Source organism: Budorcas taxicolor, chromosome 19, assembly GCF_023091745.1.
Source record: "Budorcas taxicolor isolate Tak-1 chromosome 19, Takin1.1, whole genome shotgun sequence".
NCBI lineage: Eukaryota > Metazoa > Chordata > Mammalia > Artiodactyla > Bovidae > Budorcas > Budorcas taxicolor.
In genome coordinates, this window is record NC_068928.1 from 29,285,610 (window position 1) to 29,310,002 (window position 24,393).

Below are 24,393 nucleotides of genomic sequence, written 5' to 3' on the forward strand. Positions count from 1 at the left end.
CAACTTAGTGGATATAAAGTTTGCATTTTAAATACTTTTGCACGTCTATTCCAATTTTTTTCAACTTTTTTCTTTTATGCAGGTAATTGCTTTATTTGTTCTCAGTCTCAGGATCAAGGATTTCCTACCGTTTTATGAAGAAGGTCAGTAAATTCACTAAGAGAAATCCTTTTTTCCTGATAACTAGCTGATGCTTTGCCGGCTGCGGTTTACACTCGGCTCTGCGCACTCTTGTTTTGAATGTCTAAGATCTGCCTCTAGGCTTCACCTGCTCTTCCCACAGGGCCATGTGGTGTTTAGGGCTCTTCCTAACAGGGACTGGCTTGGCTGCTCATTCCATGTTTTATTTTTGGTGACTAAATACTTCTCCGTAAGTTATAAGTAATATGTTTGTTCCTTGTGACACCAAAAGATAAACTGACACAGTGTAAAAAAGAGACTCACAAGTTCTTTGCAGATAAATTTTTTATCTGCAAAAATCGTAAGTACAAAATAGAGTGACAAAGATTTTCACATTTTGTGCATTTCTTTGGTCACTTTTCAGCATTTGGATGAGTTACTCTTCACTGATGATTTTTGTGTGAACCTCCCGGCTCTTCACCCGCAGCTTGTTGACCTGGGACTCGGCAATGTCAGCCCGTTCCTCAGCCTCTTCCAGCTCATGCTGGAGCTTGCGGAATTTGGAGAGGTTGACATTGGATTGTTCCTCCTGAGAATAAATGGAAATGCATTTAAGAGGGGGGAAAGTTCAAAATTTCTAGTTTCTTAGATCAGTGGGTCTTGAATCTCTTATTACTTAAAAATGGTTCACTCTAGCACACCTTTTTTTAGCTTAGAGAAATGCTCTTGCGTTAAAAAAAAAAATTAACTTCTCTCATGCTTCTGAAGTCATGGGTAGCAAGGAAGGACAGGTGACATTTGTCTCCAAAGTGTTCTAACTAAAAGTTCTCTTTTTATAACATCTAGACATCTTAGAACTGCTGCTAAATATGCCAGCTTTTAAGCCTCTTATTCTTTCCCCTTACCTCCCAGAATTCTGAGAATGGACCCAGACCTCTTAAAAATACATGTATACAATTTGTACTATACCAAGCTAGTACCCTTGACTATAAATTATCATCATGTTAAGTCACTTCAGTCATGTCCAACTCTGCGACCCTATGGACTGTAGCCTGCCAGGCTACTCTGTCCAGGGATTCTCCAGACAAGAATACTAGAGTGGGTTGCCATGCCCTTCTCCAAGAGATCTTCCTGACCCAGGGATCAAACCTTCGTCTCCTGTGACTCCTGCATTGCAGGTGGATTCTTTACCACTGAGCCACCAGGAAAGCCCTGTAAATTATGATTGTCACTTGAGTATAAATTATTGCCACTTAATGCAGTTTAAAAAATTAAACAGGAAGTTGTTTGCCAAAACAGTCTATGTGTTCCCTGATTATATGAATATTTGAACACATAGCAGTAAATTTGAGAAGGCCAGTTCTAGTTTAGTCTCTAGTAGTCATTCTTTTTTTAAAGGCTCATTAAGAACTATCCAAAGTAAGGCTTTCCAATTTAGAACGTTTAGAAAACTTTGAGTTACTAAAAAATGGAACTTGAGAAAACCCCCAGATGGTCCGCTTATAAATGAAAGAGTAGGAGCCAGAGAAATGTTCTCTCTCTGTCTCTCAGACCTTAGATCAGGGGAAAAACAAAACCAGAGATGGTCAGAGGAACTAATTTGTGATATTTAGGTATGTATCTATTTATACTTCTATACCTGGGAAGTTCATATTTTTATTATTATTTCAGATAATTCACAGGCTGAAGAAATGAGATGAGGTGGAGTGCTGAGGATCTAGTGGTTGGACTATAACCAAGACCTTCTGAGACTTGATATTTAAAGGCTTACTTGACACCTTCACTTGTGTATATATAATGGTATCTCAAACAATGTTTCCACAACCGAATTCCTGTTTCCTTCTTGGCCTACACGTGTTCCTTCCTTAGTTCCTCATTTTAGTAAATTCATGTCATGTACCTAGTTACTCAAATCACAACTCTGATTAATTATCCTTGTTTTCCTTTCTCTGTCTTTCCAAGCAAAACCTATTAGTGTATCTTCTAGTTTTGACCTCCAAAATGTATCTTGAATCTCTCTACTTCTGTTTTCTCCACAAACCACTGGACCACTTGAAAATCCTCCTAAAATGCCTTCTTGTACCTAATAGTGTAGTCTCACTATCCATTCTCCAATAGGAGTCAGAATTCCTTTTTTAAAAATATAAATCAGGGCATGACGAACCCAGCTTAAACCCTGCTGTGGCTTCCCCAGTGATCCACTGTACCTCGGATAAAAACCAGACTTCTTATCATTGCCTAGAAGACCCCATGACCCACCCCCTGCCCAGGGCGGGCTGTCTCTATTGCTGTTCCCCTATTCTTTCCACCTCTCAGACCAGGCTCTTTCCCACTCAACAAATTTGCATTGCTGTTCCTCCTTCCTAGAACACTCTCTGCTATCTCATCAAGTGGTTGGTTTCTGTTCATTCTTCACATCTTCATTGAATCATCTTTCATTGATCCTTCCTTATTTCACCCTTATTTCTTTCACCCCTTGAACTAAATTGGCTTGGATATATCTGAGAACAGGAGGCAGCCCCATCACCCCGAGGGGGTCTGAACTCACCGCTTCCTCAGCTTGTCTCTTGTAAGATTTCACCTTTGCTTGTAGTTTATCCACCAAATCCTGGAGCCTGAGAATGTTCTTACGGTCCTCCTCAGTCTGAAATATTTCCAAGAGTGAGTTTCTTGAAAGCACAGATACCATCCCATTTTGTTGTTTATTTGGTTTTTGATCCCTTGTAGCCGAGGGGAAAGCAGAGACAGGATATTTTCCTTACCTGGTAAGTGAGCTCCTTCACTCTTCTCTCGTGTTTGCGTAGACCCTTGACAGTTTCAACATTGCGTTTCTGTTCACTCTCAACTTCTGCTTCCAGTTCACGTACCTGCAAGAAGATGAGTATTTTAGAGATGTTTACTGTGGTCCATTCACTCAGCGGATTCCTTCTTCTTCAGATGAACCATAATGCTGCTTTTACTCTGCTTTATATGTAGTATACGATGCCTTAGTCTAGTCACCCCCTTTAAAAGTTCTTACAAAGAATATCTCTTCTGAATCTTTGTATGCCCCACATACATCTAACAGTGGGAGGTTCTAAAAAAAAATCATGCATTAGATTAGAATGAGATGGGAATAGGCTGATCAGAACACCCACCCTGGCCTCCAGCTTCTGGATCTGCTTCTTCCCGCCCTTCAGGGCCAGCTGCTCAGCCTCATCCAGACGGTGCTGCAGGTCCTTCACCGTCTGCTCCAGGTTCTTCTTCATCCGCTCCAGATGGGCGCTGGTGTCCTGCTCCTTCTTCAGCTCCTCAGCCATCATGGCTGCCTGATTAACAGTAAAATAAAACCAGTTGAGAGAGCAGACAGCCCATCAAGATTCTAGCTTGAGCACCCAGGGTGGCCCTCTGCTCACATCAGTGATGGCCTTCTTGGCTTTCTCTTCAGCGTTGCGAGCTTCCTGGATAATGTCCTCCATCTCTCCCTGGATTTGAGTGATGTCTGTCTCTAGCTTCTTCTTGGTGTTAATCAGGCTGGTGTTCTGGTTAAAATACCAAATTTAGAAATATTAATACATGAGAGCAAAATCAGGGTGTCCAATGTTCTAATGAACCCACAAGCTAATTAATTAACATAACTAATTAGTATCCCTTCTTGTTCCATAAATTACCTGAGTTGAGTTGACAATATATTTTTACAAGACAGTCAACTCTGAATGTCATAGTTCATATTAATAAAAATATTTGTTAATTCAAAAATATTACATATTTTAAGCTTTAACCCCCCATATAACACTGTGAATAAATTTTAAATAATATGAAGATTTGAGCAAGATTTTCATTTCCAGTATCTTTTGCTGTTTTGTTATGCCCACCTGGGTGTGCAGGAGCTGGACGCGCTCACTGGCATCCAGGAGCTCCTGCTCTGCGATCTTCCTACTCCTCTCCGTCTGCTCCAGGGTGGCCCGCAGCTCCTCGATCTCAGCCTGCAGCAGGTTGGCTCTGCGCTCCACCATGGCCAGCTGCTCCTTCAGGTCCTCCTGGCCCCGCAGAGCATCATCCAGGTGGATCTGGGTATCCTGTGGAATGAACGATCATTGAGACACCTCGTTCTCAGGGCTGCAGTCACCCACCTGCACTGGGACCATCTCCTGAACCCATTTACCTTGAGGATGGCTTGGGTGTTCCTGTAGTTCTTCAGGGCCTCAGCAGCCATGCGGTTGGCGTGATTCAGCTGGATCTCCATTTCATTGAGGTCTCCTTCCATCTTCTTCTTGAGCCTGATGGCGTCATTCCTGCTCCTGATCTCAGCATCCAGCATGGTCTGCATGGACTCCACAACTCTAATGTGGTTCCTCTTCAGCTGGTCAATTTCCTCATCCTTTTCAGCAATTTTCCTGTCAATTTCAGACTTGACCTGGTTCAGCTCCAGCTGGATACGCAGGATCTTTCCCTCTTCGTGTTCAAGAGATGCCTTAACAACAGTAAGGGGATGACGTTAGCAGGGAGTGGAAGTGTTTAGTATTCTGGAGATAGGAATTAGCTTCTACCTTTGTGCTACCATAATGCATCTTTAGTCCACTGTTACAGAAATTTCTGCAATGTGGAGTTGTTGGTTTTGTGTAATTCTATCTTCCCAGCTAGCTCATGCCCTTGAGTTCAGGGCCCTGACCTCATCTTTGTTTTCTCAGTATCTAGCACATAGTTTCTGATGTCCAGTGATGTTTGTTGTATGCATGATCAATTTTCCATCCTCATATTTATTATTACAGAGTAAAAATTATTTTTCTTTTCTCTCGATTCACCTGTTCTTGCATGTATTCGATCTCAGTTGCTCTCAAAATGGTTTTAGAGTGTACAGTAAAATGTGTACCTCTGCCTCCTCTAAAGCAGCCTGAATTTCAGACTTCTCTTGTTCCACTTGCTTCTTTACTTTCTCCAGTTCATGGATACGTTTCCCTCCTTCTGCGATCTGCTCCGTGAGGTCAGAGATCTCCTCTGTTGGTGAAAAAAATTTAAGATTTCATTCAGTGAGGAAAACATTCTTTCAAATTCTTTGTTGAAGAAAAGGTACGGTGTACTCACGTTGCAAGTTCTTATTTTCCCGCTTCAAGGTTTCCAGTTGGTCTAAGGACTCCTCATAGGCATTCTTGATCTTGAACAGCTCTGTGCTAAGGGAGCGAGACTCCTTCTGGGAGGCTTCAAGTTCAGCATGAGTTTCTTCATACTTCTGTTTCCATTCTGATAGGATCTGAGGGGCAAGAAATGGTCAGGAAATTGGTGGAGAAAGTTGGATGGGAGGAAACCATTTTTTCTGGCACCTTTCAAACAGAGTTGAGATGGTTGGGGACTGAAAAATAATAATGAATGAGGAGAGTAGAAACCACAGGAGTCCCCCTTCCTCCCCACCTACTTAAGGCAGGAGCTGCTGAGCACAGCCCGTGGATGGTTTGAATAGGCACATGGAAGGTGACCAGCTGTCCTCAGTCACACGTGACTGCTGAGGCAGAAACTGGTGCAGAAGTTACCTTGTCGAAGTTCCTTTGCTTTTTGTCCAGGGCTGCGCAGGCAGCGTTTGTTCTCTCCACGTCAATCATGAGGTCCTCAACCTCATTCTGGAGCCGCTGCTTGGTCTTCTCAAGGGAGGCGCATTTGGCGTTCACAGCTTCTACATGTTCCTCAGCATCCTGCAGACGCTGGGCCAGCTTCTTCCTGAAATGTGAAATAAAGGCTCACACAGGTACTCTTCTAAGGCATCCACTAAAACATTATCATTCCTGTCTGGCTGTACATTATTCACAGGATAAATGACTAGATCTCTGCTTAAGTTTTCTCTTGAATAAGCAGGTCCCTTCCTTAAACTTTCTGTAGAAGAAGATTCTCCCTGTTAAGTTCAGTCTTGAACTTTTAATTGCATTTAAATCTTTATATAAGAATGTTTTCTTTCTTATTGCAGAATTTAATGTCTACTTTTTAGTCTTTAACAATAGATTTCTTTTTCCCTCTACAAGTAGCTGTACTTTTACATCTCAAAAGGAGGACCTGTGGTTTAAAGCCAGATGTTCTTGTCTCTTACATACCTATCACTTTGGATCAATTTTTCCATTAGTGGCTAAGAAGGAGGAGAAGCTCAGAACAGTATAATTGACTCTTACTCTATATACACCTGTGTAGGAATGATGACATCACAAGTTTCCTTTTTAAAAAATAATCATTCAGCTTCCTGTTGCCCATGTCCTTCTTCCTTCTACCCTCTAACTTAATTTCTTTCCCCAGATAACCTAGAGTATTTGTTTTACTTGATTACGTTTATATCATGTATGATCTATTCCTAAGTTTTTGTTTGGGGAGCAATGGACACTTGTTCATATGGTACTTAATATCAGGTGCACTTTGACTGTTATCTCTATTTCCATTTTAAGTAAGCCTAGAACATACTTGGCCTCCTCCAGCTCCTCCGTGCGCTGGATGGCGTCCGTCTCGTACTTGGTCCTCCACTGGGCCACCTCACTGTTGGCCTTGGACATTGCCCTCTGCAGCTCAGCCTTGCCCTCCTGCTCCTCCTCGTACTGTTCCCGCAGCAGGTCACAGTCATGACGGGCTGACTGCAGGGCGTGGGCCAGGGCACTCTTGGCCTGAGAACATAGCAATTGGTGACTTAATTTTATTATCTTTAAAGTGATGTTTAGTCCCTAAGCTCCTGTAGGCCACCAGAAGAAAATCTGTAGAAATAAGCAGAAAACAACCTTAAAAGCAAGTATAATGACAGAAACAACAACAGTAATAAGTAGGGCTAACCTTTATCTCCTCTTCCAGCTGCCTTTTCAGTTCTTCAATCTGTTGTGTGAATGCTTGTTTGCCCCTTGAGAGCTGAGAAACGAGTGCATCCTTTTCATCTAGCTGGCGTGAGAATTCACCTATAAAGACCAAGAACCAGAAAACTCAACCTTACTTTGGAAATTAAAACTCCCAAGTTACAAGCTGGAGCAGGGGAAAGGGAGCTGGGGTTGAAACATGATGCAGAGTGTGGATTACAGCAAACCACGAATTTCTACTTCAACCCTGGTGAGCACATCTGTGTGAAAATCAGAAGTAGGGAAGACTTTAAGGCAGGTTACACTCTTTTGAACAACAAAAAAGATTTCAGGAGATATTTAAAATTGTTTGATCACAGTAGAAATAGATGAAGAAATATGTGAAAAGAAATATAAATCAGACTAACAAAAAGCATTTTGTCTACAGCAACGGTGTTGTACTAGTTTACCTTCCTCTGAAACTTGACTGAAACAGAATTTATTCTGTGGAAAATAGGAGACTTGGAGCAGCACTCTTTGAACTGATGTTCAAAGAAAAATCCTGGAAGAATTTTTATGAGACAGTCAAGTGTCCTTCCACCCCAAGAATGAATTGGTTTGTGGATAACAAATCAGTTCCTAAACTAAGTGTCATTTAAGTTTGTCTTCCATTCTTTAAGCACCATAATTTGAAAATATACTGTACAGTTGACCCTTGAACATCCAAGAGATTTCAACCCTTTGAGCAGTTAGAAATCCAGATATAACTTTACAGCCAGCCCTCTCTGTCCACACTCATGGACTCGACCAACTGCGGATCACTTAGTGTTATAGTCCATTTTTATTGAAAATAATTCATGTGTAAGTGGACCCACACTCTTCAAACCCATGTTGTTCAAGGGTCAAATGTATTATGTTAAAAAGAGGGAAAACACTTTCAGCACCATTTTTGAACAGATAACCTGGAAGCCTTATCTCTTTAACATTTAATAAGAATCACAATTTCCAATTTTTTTCATACCACTGGATTACTAGGAGCAAACATGTAATGAGGAAAAGAAACTACAAGGGGCATTTTGATTCTTTGAGAAGATAATTTTTTCTCTTTATGAAACGTACTTACCACCTGTATAACAATAATAAAAGCCTTACTTGAGTTTTGTTCTAGAAAGAACAATATTTGAATGACTATGAAAGAGTAAAAGTGGTTCTCCAACAATTTGATCTACCCATTGCTTTACTGGTTCAAATGACCCATAAAGCAATTTCCATCTGTTACCTCTTACTTGGGGAGGCAGAACTTTGGTAGAAAGTTGAACAAGTTGGTACGTACAGGGAGGAGTAAATGCAGAGACACTCTAGTTTGGATAATCAGAACTCTTTGAATCTCACTTGCATGCTCCTGGTTAGATTGTGGTCCTGAATAGTTCCCTACTTAACTGTGGTGTTACTGGCAGTTGTCAAGACTTCAGGGAAAAGACTGGAGTAAGCATTCTTGGACAGGTCATTTCTCTGCTACCGTAATCTGACATCGTTAAAATGGGGATAACATTACACAGACTAATGAGGGTAAAAAGTAATTAATGTGTGGAAGCATTTTGAAAAGTGAAAGTAAATACTGTTGTTGTTCAGTTGCTCAGTCATGTCTGACTCTTTGCAACCCCGTGGATTGCAGCATGCCAGGCCTCCCTATCCCTCACAATCTCCCAAAGTCTGTCCATGTTCATGTCCATTGCATTAGTGACTACATATCCAAGCCGGTGGTAGCTAAGGTGTTCATATTAGCAGCACCTCCCATGAGCTCAAGTAACTCAGTGCAGGGTTTATCAGCCAGTTGAGAATCCAAGGTAAACTGGTCCTTCAAAGTCAGGACTGGTAGATGCCCACCTGATTCTGTCTGCAGACGCGCCCTCTGAGTTGTTAGGTCGTTGATCAGCCGCTGCTGCTCATCCTCTTTTGTCTTAAGTTCACTCAGTTGATCCTCTAGAGTGCGGCACATCTTTTCGAGGTTTCCCTGCATTCAAAAAGTAGCAGTTGGCATCATCTCAAGTATTTGGATGATAGAAATCTGCAGTGATCCCAGGATTCCATAGGAGCTGCTGTACTCATTTCCTTTGAGAATAAGCTATCTTTACAAACAAAACCAACTGAGGCCTTAGACTGTGATGGAAAGAGTCAAAACGTAACAGTCTAAACCTACTGCCATGAAATTGCCTTGTGGCTCAAAACCTTTACTCAGTTGGCTTATCTGTGATATGAGAATAGTGATAGTCAATGATTCAGCTCATGAAATTTTTTTGAGAAACAAATTATGTATTTGTGCTTAAGGGGAAAACAAAGAGCCTATTCAAGGTGAGGTATTTTTAAAATTTCAAAATATACCATTGAATTGTATTTTTCATTGGAAAGAACTTGAGTTTTCAGGATGCACAGTCTTGGGGTACAGCTAGTCTCATGTAAGAGGGAACACTCGGCCCCGTCACACTGGGGTTAGCCCTTCCTGCCGCTAGCCTTCTGTCATAGTCTCATTCTGCCAGTTGCTAATGATTCCTGAAAGGCTTGCTCTCACCTGTCCCATAGAAATCTCTTTCAAGACTTAAATCATGATTGTACCTTGGCTTTGGAGACAGTCTCCATGTTGCTGGCCAGGTCGTCGATCTCCATCTTCATCTCGCTCTTCTCTTTCTCCAGCTTCTGCTTGACCCTCTGCAGGTTGTCGATCTGCTCCCCCAGCTCGGCCACACTGTCCGCGTGCTTCTTGCGAAGAGCGGCCGCCGTGGCCTCGTGCTGCAGGGTGGCCTCCTCCAGGTCCCTGCGCATCTTCTGGAACTCGGCCTCCCGCTTCTTGTTCATCTCGATCTGGGCGGAAGTGGCCCCGCCGGCTTCTTCCAGCCGCTCGCTGATCTCCTCCAGTTCCCGGGAGAGGTCTGAGCGCTGCTTCTCTGCTTTGGCGCGGGAGGCCCGCTCGGCCTCGATCTCCTCCTCCAGCTCCTCGATGCGGGCCTGGCGGTGGGGAGAAGCTCATTGTGAGCTCCTTTAAGCTAATTGGTAATTTTGTCACGATGGATGAGACTGACGGAAACCATGGACTTACCTGTAACTCCTTGATCTTCTTCTGCAGCTGCATCCCGAGGGCCTGTTCATCTTCAATCTTGCTTTGCAGATTGCTCATTTCAAACTCCTTCCTGTGAGGAGAGCAGCATGTTAGCTCACGCCGTGTCCTCTTGCCAGTCTTTTCTATGTGTAACTGAACATTTTTGTATGGCTGGTGATGAGGAAGTGCTAAGTGGGTGTTTTACAAGTCAGAAATGGACCATTTTCATTAAATCAAAAGTCAAAGATGTTATTTTTTTTTTCTGTATGCCGTGAAGCAATGTTTTTGAGATCCAGACAATGAGCAGGTTACAATTGTATTCTCTCATACTCACTTTTTGAGTTTCTCATCCAGTTGCTGCTTATCGTTTTCTATATCCATTGTGGATTCTTGGGCCAGTTTTAGATCACCCTCCAGTTTCCTCTTGGCTCTCTCTAGGTCCATGCGAAGTTTCTTTTCTTGCTCCAAGGACCCCTCAAGCTGAATGTAAATAATGTTGAGTCAAAGAATTGCTTAGCTTACTTTCAAGGAAAATGTCCTTGACAGTCCTAGACTTACGTCATCCACTTGCTGCTCTAGCTTGGTCTTAGCTTTGGTCAGAGTGTTGACTTTGTCCTCTTCTGCCTGCAGGTCATCCAGAGTCTGCTGATGGGCCTCCTGTAGGGCCTTCTTCTCCTTGGTCAGCTTGGCAATGGTTTCGTCCAGACCTGCCATCTCTTCTGTGAGGTTTTTCACCTAGAAAGGTTAAGAAAGAGATGATCTCTGCTGTAAAGCAGCCTAATTAGATGGCAGAGTCTCTATTTGCTGTATAGAAGTATATTTCATACCTTATTCTCTGTGGCGTGTTTCTCCTTCTCAACCTTGGCCAGTGTTAGCTCAAGGTCATCTATATCTTTCTTTAGTTCTGAACATTCGTCCTCCAGTTTCCTCTTCTTGGCCGTCAGCTCAGCATTGATCTCTTCCTCATCCTCTGCTCTCTCAGTCACCTCCTTGATCTTAGCCTCCAGCTGGATTTTGGTTTTAATCAGCTGGTCACATCTTTCCTCTGCATCAGCCAAGGCATCAGCTTCCTGAGAAGGGATGGTAGACACTTTTAGGTCTTGTTCTGTGGACCTTTTCAGATTTTATTAAGAATTGAAACCAAACAAGTAAATTGTACTTTAAAGCTTTAGGTTAATTTTTATTAGTTTTCCATCATTTAGGAAATATTTATTGGGTATTTAAGGCACTGGAGATTTTTTAAAAGGAATTTAAGTTACAATTCCTGGTGAAATTATAATAAAATAAACTTATTAATGATGAGTTTCAGGATATACTGTCCCAAAATATGGTACCTTGGCACAGTGAATATCTTAAGCTAAAGGAGTTTGAGAAAAGAGCAGAAACAGGAAGACCACTCTGAACTATTCCTCTTGCCCCCTTTCCCTGAAACAAGACATTAACCTTCTACGTGGAAGGTTCCCTCTGTACTGGGAGGAAAGAAGGTATTCTTATTACAAGAGATGGGGAATTTAGGGCTGAGAAGGCTGTATAAACAAATCTTGTTAAGCTAACTCTTATCTTTCTGTTACTTCATCACTTACTACCCCAGTCCAGGCCCCCTTGTCTTGTCAGTTCTTCACATATTTATCATTTCTTTGTCTCAGAGGTATAAAAGCTCCATGCTCTGGTCACTTCTTTGGGTCTTCATTCTCTTATGAGGGCTTACATATATACATAAAAGTTAAATAAAGTTTGTATGTTTTGCTCCTATCAATCTATCTTTGTCAGTCTAATTTTCAGACCTAGCCAAGGAACCCTAAGAGGGTCAAAGAAGCTTTTTTACTCCCCTACATGATAACTCCTGGTGTTTGCAGTCAGATTCTTTACCATCTGAGCCACCAGGGAAGCCCAAACCTGATTCCCATAATTTCAGTTAGCTGTCTTTATTTAGTATTGTTTTCCAGAAAGGTTTAGTAAATGAAAAAAAGGAAAAAGAAATGGTTGGAGCATATTATACTGAGAGGAGTTAATTCCCATGTAGTTATCCCTTGATTTTTGAAAGTATGATAAATCTGTCCCCGGTTTGAAAAACCCTGGACTCCATAAACCACAAGGGAAGTCACAGTGCCAACCCAGGTATTTATAATTCACTTTTATTTTTTCTAGTTATGTGTCTAAAACATGTGCACTCCCTAGAAGCAATGTAGATTCCCTTCTGAACTCAGAGAACTAGACAGTAACTTTTAATATTTCTGTTGTTGATTTCATTGGTGGCAGCTGAAATTTTCTTGTCATTTGAGTCACAGAAATGGGATAGACAGTAGTGTTCATCAAATATTTCTTCCCAAGCCTCTGGAGATTTCTTAGGACATCAGAACAAGAGCATCAACTCATGCTTTGCATAATTGACACTATTTATAGAAAGTGCTGCCATTATCTTGGCAATGATCTTATTTTTTTAGGAGGATTCCTAAAGAGATAGTTGAGAGGGAAGTTGCCAGGGGGCCATAGATTTAAAAATTCACAATATTGGTTTCCAGTTGGTACATTTTCATCATAAAGTCTCCACCCTCTTCACTGTCTATATTGTTCTTTCTTCACTGTTCTGCTTAGCATTTTTCAATGGGGGGAATCTTAGGGAGCAAAGATCACTTTATTTCCTGCCCATATTCTGCTAGGAAAAACACCCGGGGCAAAGGAAAATCACTTTTATTATTCTCTTCTCAACAGCACAGAATCCTCCGACAGAGCTGTTCATAATACTGCATATGAAATTTTATGGAACACTTTGAGGATGGGAATTAGGAAAGACTGGTGATCAGTCCCTCAATAAGGTGCCATCTAGACTCTCCCCTTGTAGCTGCTGAATTGGAATTTTAGCATCGGATAGTAGACAATGGCTTCTGATACTCACAGACTGAACCTGGAGCTGCAGGTCATTTTTCTCTTGTGTCAGAGTCACCATTTTCTCTTCAAGTTCTTTCCTTTTTGCTTCTGACTTAGCCAGCTCTTCTTTGGTCTTCTCAAATTCTTCCTTCATGTTGGCCATTTCCTTCTCTGTCTCTGCACTCTTGAGAAGGGGCTTGATCTTGAAATACAGCTTCATCCAAGGCCAGTGCTTGACGTTCATGAAAGCACGGACATTGTACTGGATGCAGAAGATGGACTCTCTGTGATAGGAGCAGAAATGTTCAAAGTCAAGTATAACAGGAAACAGAATTACAGGGTATAGGCTGATGGGGTTAGAAAGTTTCCCATATAGTACCTCCTCTCCACCATCCTCTGGTACTCCACTCTTGCCAAGAACCCTCTGCACCTGGCCTGGGTTCGGGTGATCAGCTGGGCCAGCTTTTCATCTCGCATCTCTTCTAGGAGCCCCAGAAGACCAGCTTTGAAAAAGACCTGTGTATGGCCAGAGTTGCAGATCAGAAACTTTACACAGACTCCAAAGGGACAGACATAGTGCCAGGTGGGCCTTAGAGACTATTACCTTGGTGTGACCAAATTTATACTGGGTATGATCAACGTCAATGGATGCAAGGAGCTTCTCAGAAGCCTTCTTGCTGTCGATGAATTGTCCTTCAGGGATTGCACTTGCATTTAATACCTTGTATCTGTTTGAGCCAAACAAATAAGTGATACAGCTGTTGTCACCAACAAGAACTCTTTCTGCCTTACTATAGAAACAGTTGAAAGGTTGGGTAGTCTAACACATAACCAAGTAATCATATCTACCTCTTTATCTATTCTTTGTATATTCAAAGGGTGTCAAACTTTTGGTATATCAATATGGAATTTGTTAAATTTGTTGCTTTTTCCAGTTTTAATATAAGTTATAAAGGATAGGCTTATTTCATTGAAAAATTAATAACAAGAACCCTGTAAAATAATTCACAGTGAGAAAGTCTGACCTTTGTTTGAAGTCTGCGTACAGGATTCTGCTGGGGAAGCCCTTCCTGCAGATGCGGATGCCCTCCAGCACGCCGTTACACCTCAGCTGGTGCAGGACCAGCTCGTGCTCCATGGCCCCTAAAAAAAAAAGATATGTTTTCCATAGAATAATCTCCTGAGAAGTCACGCTGGAGCTTGTCTGGGTATCAGACATGCCTTACCAGGAGTTTTAGTTTCATTGGGGATGATACAGCGTACAAAGTGGGGGTGAGTGCTCCTCAGGTTGGTCATCAGCTTATTCAGATTCTCCTGTGGACCCATATGCATATCTTGTTTAAAATGCAGCATTTTTATACATCCATATTTATAGACATAATTGTCACCACCCATGACATTTACTTCCAGTGAATAGTATCTAGATTGAATTTGCCAAGGGTTGTCTCTGAAAATAGCTCTATTTTCCCTGTCTTTGTGCATTATAAACTTGCTTTTGAAGTGGTTGTTCATTCCTGTTGAATTTCCTAGTATATGTTGTAAATTTATGGCATATTAACATATGGAAATACTCCACCCATTATGTTTTACCGAGATATGGAATCTGATTTACAAATTCAGAGTCTTCCTCCAACTCACCCTTTTCTTTCTTTTCCAACTTTTCAATTGTATCTGCTTCTCTAGCACAAGTTTATTCTTTATAACTACATAGCTTTGCCCCCCTGCTGGTTTCATAGAAAAGGGTCTTGTAATGCCTGCTTCTGGGAATTGGCAGAAAATGGACAGCCATATTACCAAGTGTGAGAGATCATTCACCCTATGGAAATCCTGAGTTTTCAGAATAACTGGAACTTCAGTTATTATAGATAGAATTCTGAAAAGATAAATACATTTTCCTTAAGAGGTATTTCTTAGCACACCTTTTCTGATTTCTGATTTTCTTCTTTTAGAACAGCCTCCAAATCCTACCACTATTTTTCTACCCTCACCTTTCAAAATCCACTCATTTTAGGTCTGTGCCAAGATGCACCTAAGCCTCTACCTCAGTTAGATGCCCCCAGAAACTCAAGAAAATCTCCTGATTTGCTTTTCCAAGAAGAACCTTTTGTGTGTCAAATGACTATATTTCCCAGCCCCAATATTGAATGTTACCGTCTTGTACTGAGTCTGACCTTCTGGCGCCTGTGTTTCCTATCTGCTGCCTGTCTCTTCCAAGTTTCCCCAAACCTTCCTGAGAGACTCAGAGCTACTGCCTCTGCTGCTCGGGCTCCTTGCGTTACATTCAGTTCTAGAATACTTGCAGGACTACTTCCCCTTTCCCACACAGTAAATTCAGATTTAATTTCCTGAATCTAATTAGAGAGAGAAAATGTAGTCCATACCCTGAAAAGAGCAGACACGGTCTGGAAAGAAGAACCCTTCTTCTTGCCACCTTTCTTTCCACCGCCGCCCTCTGAGGGGAAGAGAAACCACAGGCACTCATAGTACAGGCTTTCTTTGTATCATTTTATACCTTCAATAAGCATGAATTCTGTTGCTAATTACCTGCTTCAGCAGATGCTGCGCCAGAGAACAGCAAAGCCAGAGTCTTCACCGAAGACTTCTGGTACAGCCCGACCACCGTCTCATTCAGGGGGTCTTTGTTCTTGTCCAGCCAGCCAGTAATGTTGTAGTCCACAGTGCCCGCATAGTGAATGAGGGAGAAGTGGGCCTCAGCCTTGCCCTTGGCAGGTTTGGGCTTCTGGAAGTTGTTGGACTTTCCAAGATGCTGTTCATAAAGCTTGTTCTTGAAGGAGGTGTCTGTGGCCTTGGGGAACATGCACTCCTCTTCCAGGATGGAGAAGATGCCCATAGGCTGAGAGAAGAAAAGAAACATGCCACTTGAATTGTCTGCCTGCAGAAATAATGGGTAGCATTCTGATCCTACTTGAGTAAGTACATCGTATCATTCTTGACAGTTAGTGAAAACTGATTTCTTTGGTCGGCAGTTGTTAAATGGCAAGTATTAATTGGGTGCCTATCAATACCCAGGTGTGTGCTGAGCTCTGGGATATGATGGAGAGTAAGATGAACAAGGAAGGACCTCTGGTGGAGTTTGTGTCTTTGCCCCAAAGCCTTGGAGTAGTGTTTCTCCAAGTGTGACTTGCCAGTGGGTTGTGTCAGAAACACCTGGTAAAAATGCAGATTCTGAGGCTCTACCCCACCCTTTCCCCAAAAGATTTCTAGGAGCGAGCTTAGGGGGATGTGCAGGTTTACTCAGTACTTGTGGGGTCTTTGGCACAACTGAGAGCCCCTGCTTTAAAGTACTAGGAACTCCGCCTTCAAATGCCAGCAGGAATGACTCCAACACTGACAGAAATAAGTGAATCATGCTCTCCTCGGAGCTCTTTAATAAGGAAAGATGGTTTAAGAATCAGACTTGTCATCAGACTATGAGGAAGGATAGAGTTCTGGACTCTAGGAAAGACTCAGTCTCCTTTTACCAGATCATCTACCTCAGAGTTGGCCAAAGGACCTTCCCTGATCTTAGTTACCAATAGAAACCTTTTACCCGAGTGTGCAGTGAGATTTGTGATTTTCCTCTAAATACGGGTCAGCAGTGTGACCTGTGGTCTGAGAAAGGAAGGCGAACCTTCTCGATGAGCTCGATGCAGGCGGCCAGGTCCATCCCGAAGTCGATGAACTCCCACTCGATGCCTTCCTTCTTGTACTCCTCCTGTTCCAGCACGAACATGTGGTGGTTGAAAAACTGTTGCAGTTTCTCGTTGGTGAAGTTGATGCACAGCTGCTCCAGGCTGTTGAACTAAATAAGTAGAAAAAAGAAATGAGCATTCTTCTTGTGATAACAGCTTCTCTTTGAAAGGACTCTTCTTACATAGTTAGCCTAACTGCTCCCTGCATGAAAGCACAACCTGACTCAGAGCGATGTCCCCATACGCAGAAGCCAAAGGGGTTCTAAGACATGGGTGAACCTTGCAAATACTAGGCTGAGCGAAGGAAGCCAGGTTCAAAGCTCTACGTAGTGTATGATGTCATTTACATGAAATGTCCAGAATAAGCACATCCATACAGGCAGAAAGCAGATTTCCAGGGGATGGGGTAAGATGGAAATGGGAAAGAGGTTGCAGGTTTGCACTGTCCTTAGCACTCTTATTTGAAGGCTTGTGGATTACTCTTCGTATTATTGCTTGGTACCAGATTATTCCTCTCTTCCCATGTTGGGTTGAGGATTTCTGGAAATGCTTTTGTTCCTAAACCCAGAAAATCTCATCCAGTGTCCAGGAATGCACTCATAGAGAAAGGTGTGGAAATTGAGACCTCTGGATCAGACACACCTGAGACACTGCTGTTGGGGAGAAGACTTGGGTAAACCATATGGGAGGTATTCTGTCTCAGGCAGATGAATTTGAGTTTCTTTACCATGCCATTTCCATCCCCTCTACTGGCCATGGAGGGTGGGTGAGACTCTCTGGATTGTGCTTTGAATTTGTCATCATCTTCCCCATGGCCATCTTTTGTGCCATTGTCACCCTCATCACCTTCTTTATCATTTAGTAAATGCTAAACTATGTGCTGGGGGACAGTGCTTAGGTCTTTAAATCCAGAAATCTTACGATGGCAAAAGATTTAGAGAAATAAGTGTGTTATCTGGAGCTTTCTATACAGGTCCTAGGTGAATTTACCCTGTTTGAGGTCAATACTATTTTCATTATCTAAGTTCACAGAGGTGCAGTTTGAGCCCAGATCACTCTCATCCCAAAGCTGATGTCCTTTCCTGGACTTTTGATCGCCTTTCATGTGTCAGTTCAGTTTGTAGTGTAGCTATTTTCATGCATCCTTTTAAACATTTACTGTGGCAGAAAGATTTGTAAGTTTTCCTCCTGCTAAGTTTCAGCTTACTCACATCAAAGATCTCAAAGCCAGCAATGTCCAAGACCCCGATGAAGTACTGCCTGGGCTGCTTGGTGTCCAGCTGCTGGTTGATGCGGGCGACCATCCACAGGAACATCTTATCATAGACGGCTTTGGCAAGAGCACCCACTGCATTGTATACCTTCATGGACAAAGTAATGATCATTGCCATTAATACAGGCATGATGGGAAGGCCTGGGAAGGATGTGATTCACAGAGGCTGTGCACTTACCTGTTCTACAGTCTGGCCTTTGGTGACAAACTCATTGCCGACCTTGACCCTGGGGTAGCAGAGGGCTTTGAGCAGGTCAGCAGAGTTCAGACCCTGGAGGTAGGCAGCCTTGTCAGCAACTGCAGAGACACAATTCAGATATCCAGCATGACCTACTGTGGCCCCATAACACCTAGGGGCAGAGTAAGGAGGGAATCACTCCTATGTGGGGTTTTATTTGTTTGTCCATCAGATGCTCAGGTGTAAGGGAGACATGAGCTTGGAGTCGGTTTACTTGCCTATATTCCCTCATTCAACACAGTTGGGGGTTCATTGGTACCTTCAGTGCCATCTGGTTCTGCTTGCTCCTCACGCTGCTTTTGCTTGAATTTCAGGTTCCCGTAATGCATTACTGCCCCTGTGAGCTTGTAGATGGACACTCTTTCATCAGAAGTGAAGCCCAGGATTTCAATGGCACTCTGCCAGGAGAGATGAGAGGACAGAATTGGGACATAAGACACTCACTTATTTAGGAGACTTTGTACTGTGTCCTGAACCACACCTACAGCAGGGTTGTCACTGTCATTCCCATATATAACAATTCGTTTTAAAAACTGCATGTGAAACTTACATCTGTGGCCATCAACTCTTCTTGGTCATCGATGCTAGGGACTGTGATCTCCCCTTGACTCACGAAGGCATAGTCATATGGGTTGGTGGTGATTAGGAGCATTTCTGGGTACATAGAATTCAGGGTGTATGTTTTACGTTAGAAGGGACTAATAAAGATGTTAGCTTTTAAATTAATATACTTAAGCTTTTTCATACCAATTAGCTCTGGCTTCTTGTTAGACATGATCTGGTAAAAAATATGGTAGCTTCTTTCTGCCTTCAGCTGGAAAGTGACTCTAGACTTCTCCAGAAGATCTGCAATGGCAAGCGGACATGGGATTATAGGGAAAACTGATAAAGTTCTTGGAGTGACTTTGGATCATGGGGTCATGAACTAAAAATTTCATTGGCCCCTTGTGATGGTCCCATGAGGGGACCACGTAATTTTGTCTCTACCGCTGTGGTTACTCTTACCACCTCTTGAAGGAAACTCATGTTCCCTGGCTCAAGACATATTCACCTCTCATGCAGAGGATCCTTGACATTTTGGGTATAATTGATTCATGATAACATGTGCCTCCTCAGGGTCTCTGCTCACTTTATAACAGAGGGGTTATTACTAAGAGCAAGATTTATCAAGCTCACACTAAGGAAGAAATCTCATATACTAAACCCAACTAATGCACCCCTAAGCTTAGTCTTTTCTTAGAAAAATTTGAAGTGTCTTGTGAGGCTGGAATTCTTCTGACAAGCCCAGCAACTCCTGGCAGATTCTGCAGCCCCTGACTGAAGTGGGTGAAGCACACCACTGGCTCTAGTTAGACTAGCGTTTCCCAGGGGCGTGTTTGGCAGTGAGTGGTGTTGCACAGGCTCCAGTCCCAGTATGAGCTGTAAGATGTTCCTCCAATCCATCACTGTCACTGTGGATCCTGTTTAGGAGGTTGTGTTACTCACATGTTTCAATATCAGCAGAAGCCAGTTTCCCTGTGGTACCGAAGTGGATCCTGATGAATTTACCCTTGCAAGTGAAAAAGATGATGTTATATATATAAAACTGGAAGCACACAGTAAAAGAGATTGAAATAACAACATGGACAGCCCTCTCTGGCATCTTAAAGAACACCCTTCTGTGACCAGAAACTTACAAAGCGAGAGGAGTTGTCATTCCTCACGGTCTTGGCGTTGCCAAAGGCCTCCAGCAGGGGGTTGGCACTGATGATCTGATCCTCCAGAGTCCCCTGCCAAGGCAAGAGCAGTGTTCACATCTGGGGCTTGGGAGTTTCTTACCTGACAGCCCACATGCTGACCTGGCAACCAGACCTACCTGCATTTTGCCTGAAGTTGGTTCCTCCTTCTTCTTCTCTCCAGTGACTGCAATTGTTGCAAAGTACTGGATGACACGTTTCGTGTTCACAGTCTTTCCTGCCCCAGATTCTCCGCTGTCAAACAGTTATCAAATATATGTGAGAATTTAAGCTCTATGACAAGTGAAACTGCTTCCTTTATCACCCTTGACTATCCAATGTGCCTGTCTTTATATGTCTTTGTCAGAGCCCCTAGGTTTTTCTCTTCAGCCCGTGTGTAGCTCGTATTATTTCTGTTGCTTTGCATTGATGAAAAGCTGAGACATTCAATCATTAATCATGCCCACTTGTTTCTTGAATGCTTAAAATGTGTCAGACTCTCTTTTATGTGCTGAGGCCAGGGCTTGAGGAGTCCAAGAAGCAACTACTCAACCATTATGTAGTAAATGAAACGATTAGTAAAAACTCTCTGAAGCAATGCATGCGTTCTTTTGCTTCCTTAGACTAAAGATACTCCCAAGTTAGGTCTTTGAAGGACTAGACATTCCTGCAGTAAGCCTTGAAAATGAACCACTGGTAATATTCACAAAGTGTCCAGCTTTTAGAAGGTATATATGCTTGCTGTCCAGTACTGGGTTCTGGCCATGCGTGGATATAGTGCTTTACATCTAATCCCTGGAAAGCTCTGGGACTTTTAAGGTTGGTCTAGCAAATGATATAATTTGGGACATTGCTATTTTACATTCGCATGCAATCCGAACCCTATAATAAACAATAACAATATTTAGTTCCTGGCTGATTTGCCATTGGTTTAATACGGGGACATGAACTAATTTATTCCTTTGATTAGTCATTTTCCCAGTGAAAATAAAATTGAAGTGTCAGAATAATAATACATACGTGATCAAGATAGACTGATTCTCCCGATCTAGAAGAAAAACAGTGGACAATCAGCTTATCTACCAGTTACTTACACAGAACTTCCTACAGGGGAGCACTGAGGGGATTGAGTGTAAGTGTCATGTCCAGGAGAATTTTTCAGTGTATTATTATAAAGGTACATGTGATGTTGTTATAACTCTCAAGCTGGGGAAGAGAAAAGTTAAAATGTGGTCACATTTTAAACTCCTTGAACTCCGCAGATAGTGTGTCCTGGTTTAAAGGAAAGAGCAATTCTTTCCAGAGGTACAGTTGTTAGTTGTTATCTCTAGGCTCCAATGGCCTGCTCTTCATGGACAAATGCATGTAACTGAGAAATGCACAGTACACTAAGGGTTCGGGCTATATTTCATAGTTCCAAATAGTGTTAATCAGGCCAAGATTGAGATTTAGTTTCCAAATAGATCAATCTCACACAGACACACAAACACACAAGCACACATCTATCTGTCTCAAGATCCCAGACTGCAATGCTAACTCTGATCAGATTTCCCAGAGTAGGCCATTGGGTCAAAGACAGATCAGAGAGGATGCCTTAATCAGAATAAAGTCCTCTGGAGAGGGGCCAGTAACAGCTTCCATTTGAATGCTGTAGTCCCCGAATACCATTTCATTCAGAGAGAGGCTGCTATCTCTGAAATGGGTTCTGATAACTTTAAAGACATAACAACATTTCTTAAACCATCTAATTCAAAATCAACAAGAAACTTGGGTGCTAAAATGATTGAACATATATTTTTCATTTCTCTTCAGATAATACTATTCAGCTCTAACTTAACCTTTTTTGTTACTTGAATATATAAAATGAATCATGTGTTTCTTAGCAAGGAGACTGTAAACAAATTAAACTTAATTGGGTCGAAGCAGCAGTGTGGTCTGGTAAAGTTGTGGAGGTGGAATCAGGAGAACCGAGGGTTTTTTCCCCACTTGACAGTGTGTGCATGCCTGTTCTTTCCTCACTTTTGGTGTGCAACTAGGGGGCTTGCATTTGGATTTGGTTATTTCTATGGGTCTTTTTATGTTTTAGCTTCCCCATTTTGTGATTATAGATGGTGAAATAATTTGTATGAAAAACAGTCAAGGCTCGTACCAGTCAGCATGAACTGATAGGCGTTGTCAGAGATGGAGAAGATGTGGGGCGGGGCCTCCTGGCGCTTTTTGCCCCTGTAGGCCGCCACCACCTCTGCATTGTACACCGGCAGCCACTTGTAGGGGTTGACGGTGACGCAGAAGAGGCCTGAGTAGGTCTGCACCATAAAAAAAGGAATATGATTGTTTCATGAGGACATTAATACTGGTTTTCGAAATGTTAACCGCCTGCATGAACAGGGGCCATGAGAACAAACTCACATAGATCATCCAGGCTGCGTAGCGCTCTTTGAGGTTGTACAGCACGCCGGGCTCGTGCAGGTGGGTCATCATGGCCATGTCCTCGATCTTGTCAAACTTGGGAGGGTTCATGGGGAAGACTTGGTCTTCTTTCACAGTTACTGTCTATCAAGTCAAACAGGAGGAGCCAGGTCAGTAAAGAAGTGTCGGCTCTCCTATCGGGCAGTGGGGCCCCATCGCATCCCCTCCAGACGCTCTACTCACCGCCCCAGCTTCGGTCTTGGCTGTCACCTTCCCCCCTTCCCTGCTCTGCACGGTCGCTTTCACGAAGGACTCCTTAGGGTCTGCCACGAAGACTGAGGTCTTGGCATCAAAAGGCTTATTCTGGGCCTCGATGCGCTCCTTTTCAGACTTTCGGAGGTAAGGAGCAGCCTCCCCAAAAACAGCCATTTCCTGGTCTGAACTCATGGCTGCAGGTTATTGATGGCAGCCCAATCAAAGACCCTGCCTGGCAGAGGAAGAAAACATCTTACAGAAATTCAGAAACTGGATCATTAGATTCATGTTTAAAAAAAACAAACAACAACCAACCTTATTCCTTGACAAGTTGAGCACTAGCATCTTGTTGGGTATGACTACCTCCCTGGCTTGGCTAGAGGTGAAATGTCAGCCTCTGTGTTCTGCACCATTGCTGACAGATACTTAATTTGGCAAGAGACTGTTGCTTCTGGCTCATCTTCTATACGATATTATAATTCCTTTCTCTGTTTCTTTTGCATAAAAGAAAGCCGCCTATCATCAGCTTATATAGACACAATGCTAAGACAACAGCAGGATTTCTCGAGCTCTTTCACCTGTAGTTCTTGTCTCCCAATCAGACTACAGGGGCCTTGGAGACCGGGACTATGTTCCTTTACAGCATCCTTCACACCGCTTAGAACACATGCTGGGTGTGGGTAAGCCCCAGAGTTGGCTTTATAAATTAAAAGATCAATACAACTATGTTGCTAAAGTTATATGAACTATTTAGTGCATGGTGAAAACCTTTTCATTATAGATTTGGAATTTACAAGGACCACCTAATAATAAAGGAAAGCATAAATGTGAGGAGCTTTGTTTTGCATTGTTCAGTTAAAAAGATCCTGTTTTTACATCCACTACTCTTGTTCCTGTGCCATAATTTTGAGAAATCAGCTTCTCCCCCTGTCTTTAGTATTTCTCAAAGCTATTAGTGATTACTTAAGTTTTCTTGCTTTATTGCTAGTATTCTCATAAAAATTTCAGGAAATTTTTTCTTTTCAAAATCTGTCTCTTCTCGCTTTTTCATTAATCCTGTCAATAAGGATCATATATAACCTATTTTATAATTTCTAAAAAGATATTTTATTGAGAAAAACTCAAAGCACTTGAGTAGTCTTCTCAATATTTTTCTATTCAGACCACAGTGGTTTGGATAGCACAATTAAAATCCTTTGTCTAGACTTTCCTGGCAGTGCAGTGGTTGGGACTTTGCCTTCCAGTGCAGGGTATGCAGGTTCGATCCCTGGTTGGGGAACTAAGATGCCAAATGCCTCGGGACCAAAAACCCAAAGCATGAAACCGAAGCAATATTGTAACAAATTCATTAAGACTTTAAAAATGGTCCACAGCAAAACATATCTTTAAAAAATCCTTTGTCCTACTAAAAATGCTCACAATCATTTTTTGTATCATATATATTTTAAATGTTCATTTTACAGAGTGTGAAACAGCATGCAGATTTCAACCACTTTTCCAAGTCAAAGATTCACTTCATTTTATTAATCCAGTAACACTGCATCTCAAGGGTTTTTTATATTATATACAGTGGTAAGAGCTGTAGTATAGGATAGGACATTTATATTTTCTCTGTAAATGAGCGATAATGGTGTGAAATGCTGTGTTGCATATTGTAATTGAATTATTTAAAAGATAATCTGCAGTGCTGGAAATAGAAAAGACAATGTACCTAGAAACTCCTGAAGCATTGTATTTATTGCAAAAGATACTGATTAATGAGAACCAGTTTCTAAATTCTCCCTCTGAGTTTTTCAGGGAAGCATGAACAGCCATGAAATCAAAATGATTTTATTTTGTAGCCCGTTCCCTCAACCACTCTCCAAACCACTGCAGAAGGCTTCCTACACCTTGTAAGGAATGAGAAAAACAAGCCAGTGCCTTACCTTGGAGATGTAACCTTGAAGTGGGTCAGAA

At 42.2% G+C, this 24,393-nt stretch overlaps 1 protein-coding gene across 1 annotated transcript; it reads right to left on the reverse strand.

Moving 5' to 3' along the window:
- Positions 1–456: 456 nt before the first annotated feature.
- Positions 457–24,393, reverse strand: LOC128064378 (myosin-1). Its single transcript, XM_052657039.1, has 39 exons — positions 24,363–24,393; positions 22,426–22,669; positions 22,183–22,326; positions 21,923–22,079; positions 20,794–20,821; positions 19,914–20,028; positions 19,735–19,827; positions 19,544–19,607; positions 18,806–18,904; positions 18,609–18,712; positions 18,318–18,456; positions 17,999–18,117; positions 17,759–17,908; positions 16,487–16,657; positions 15,400–15,709; positions 15,237–15,307; positions 14,082–14,169; positions 13,881–13,998; positions 13,460–13,583; positions 13,235–13,371; positions 12,884–13,139; positions 10,815–11,057; positions 10,546–10,722; positions 10,322–10,467; positions 9,988–10,078; positions 9,507–9,896; positions 8,781–8,907; positions 6,898–7,016; positions 6,538–6,734; positions 5,628–5,811; positions 5,185–5,350; positions 4,973–5,097; positions 4,265–4,573; positions 3,975–4,178; positions 3,516–3,641; positions 3,258–3,428; positions 2,883–2,987; positions 2,669–2,764; positions 457–709 (listed from the first exon to the last, which is right to left on the reverse strand). The coding sequence occupies exons 2-39, from the start codon at positions 22,627–22,629 to the stop codon at positions 557–559; spliced, it is 5,820 nt and encodes a 1,939-aa protein (XP_052512999.1). The 5' UTR covers positions 22,630–22,669; positions 24,363–24,393; the 3' UTR covers positions 457–556.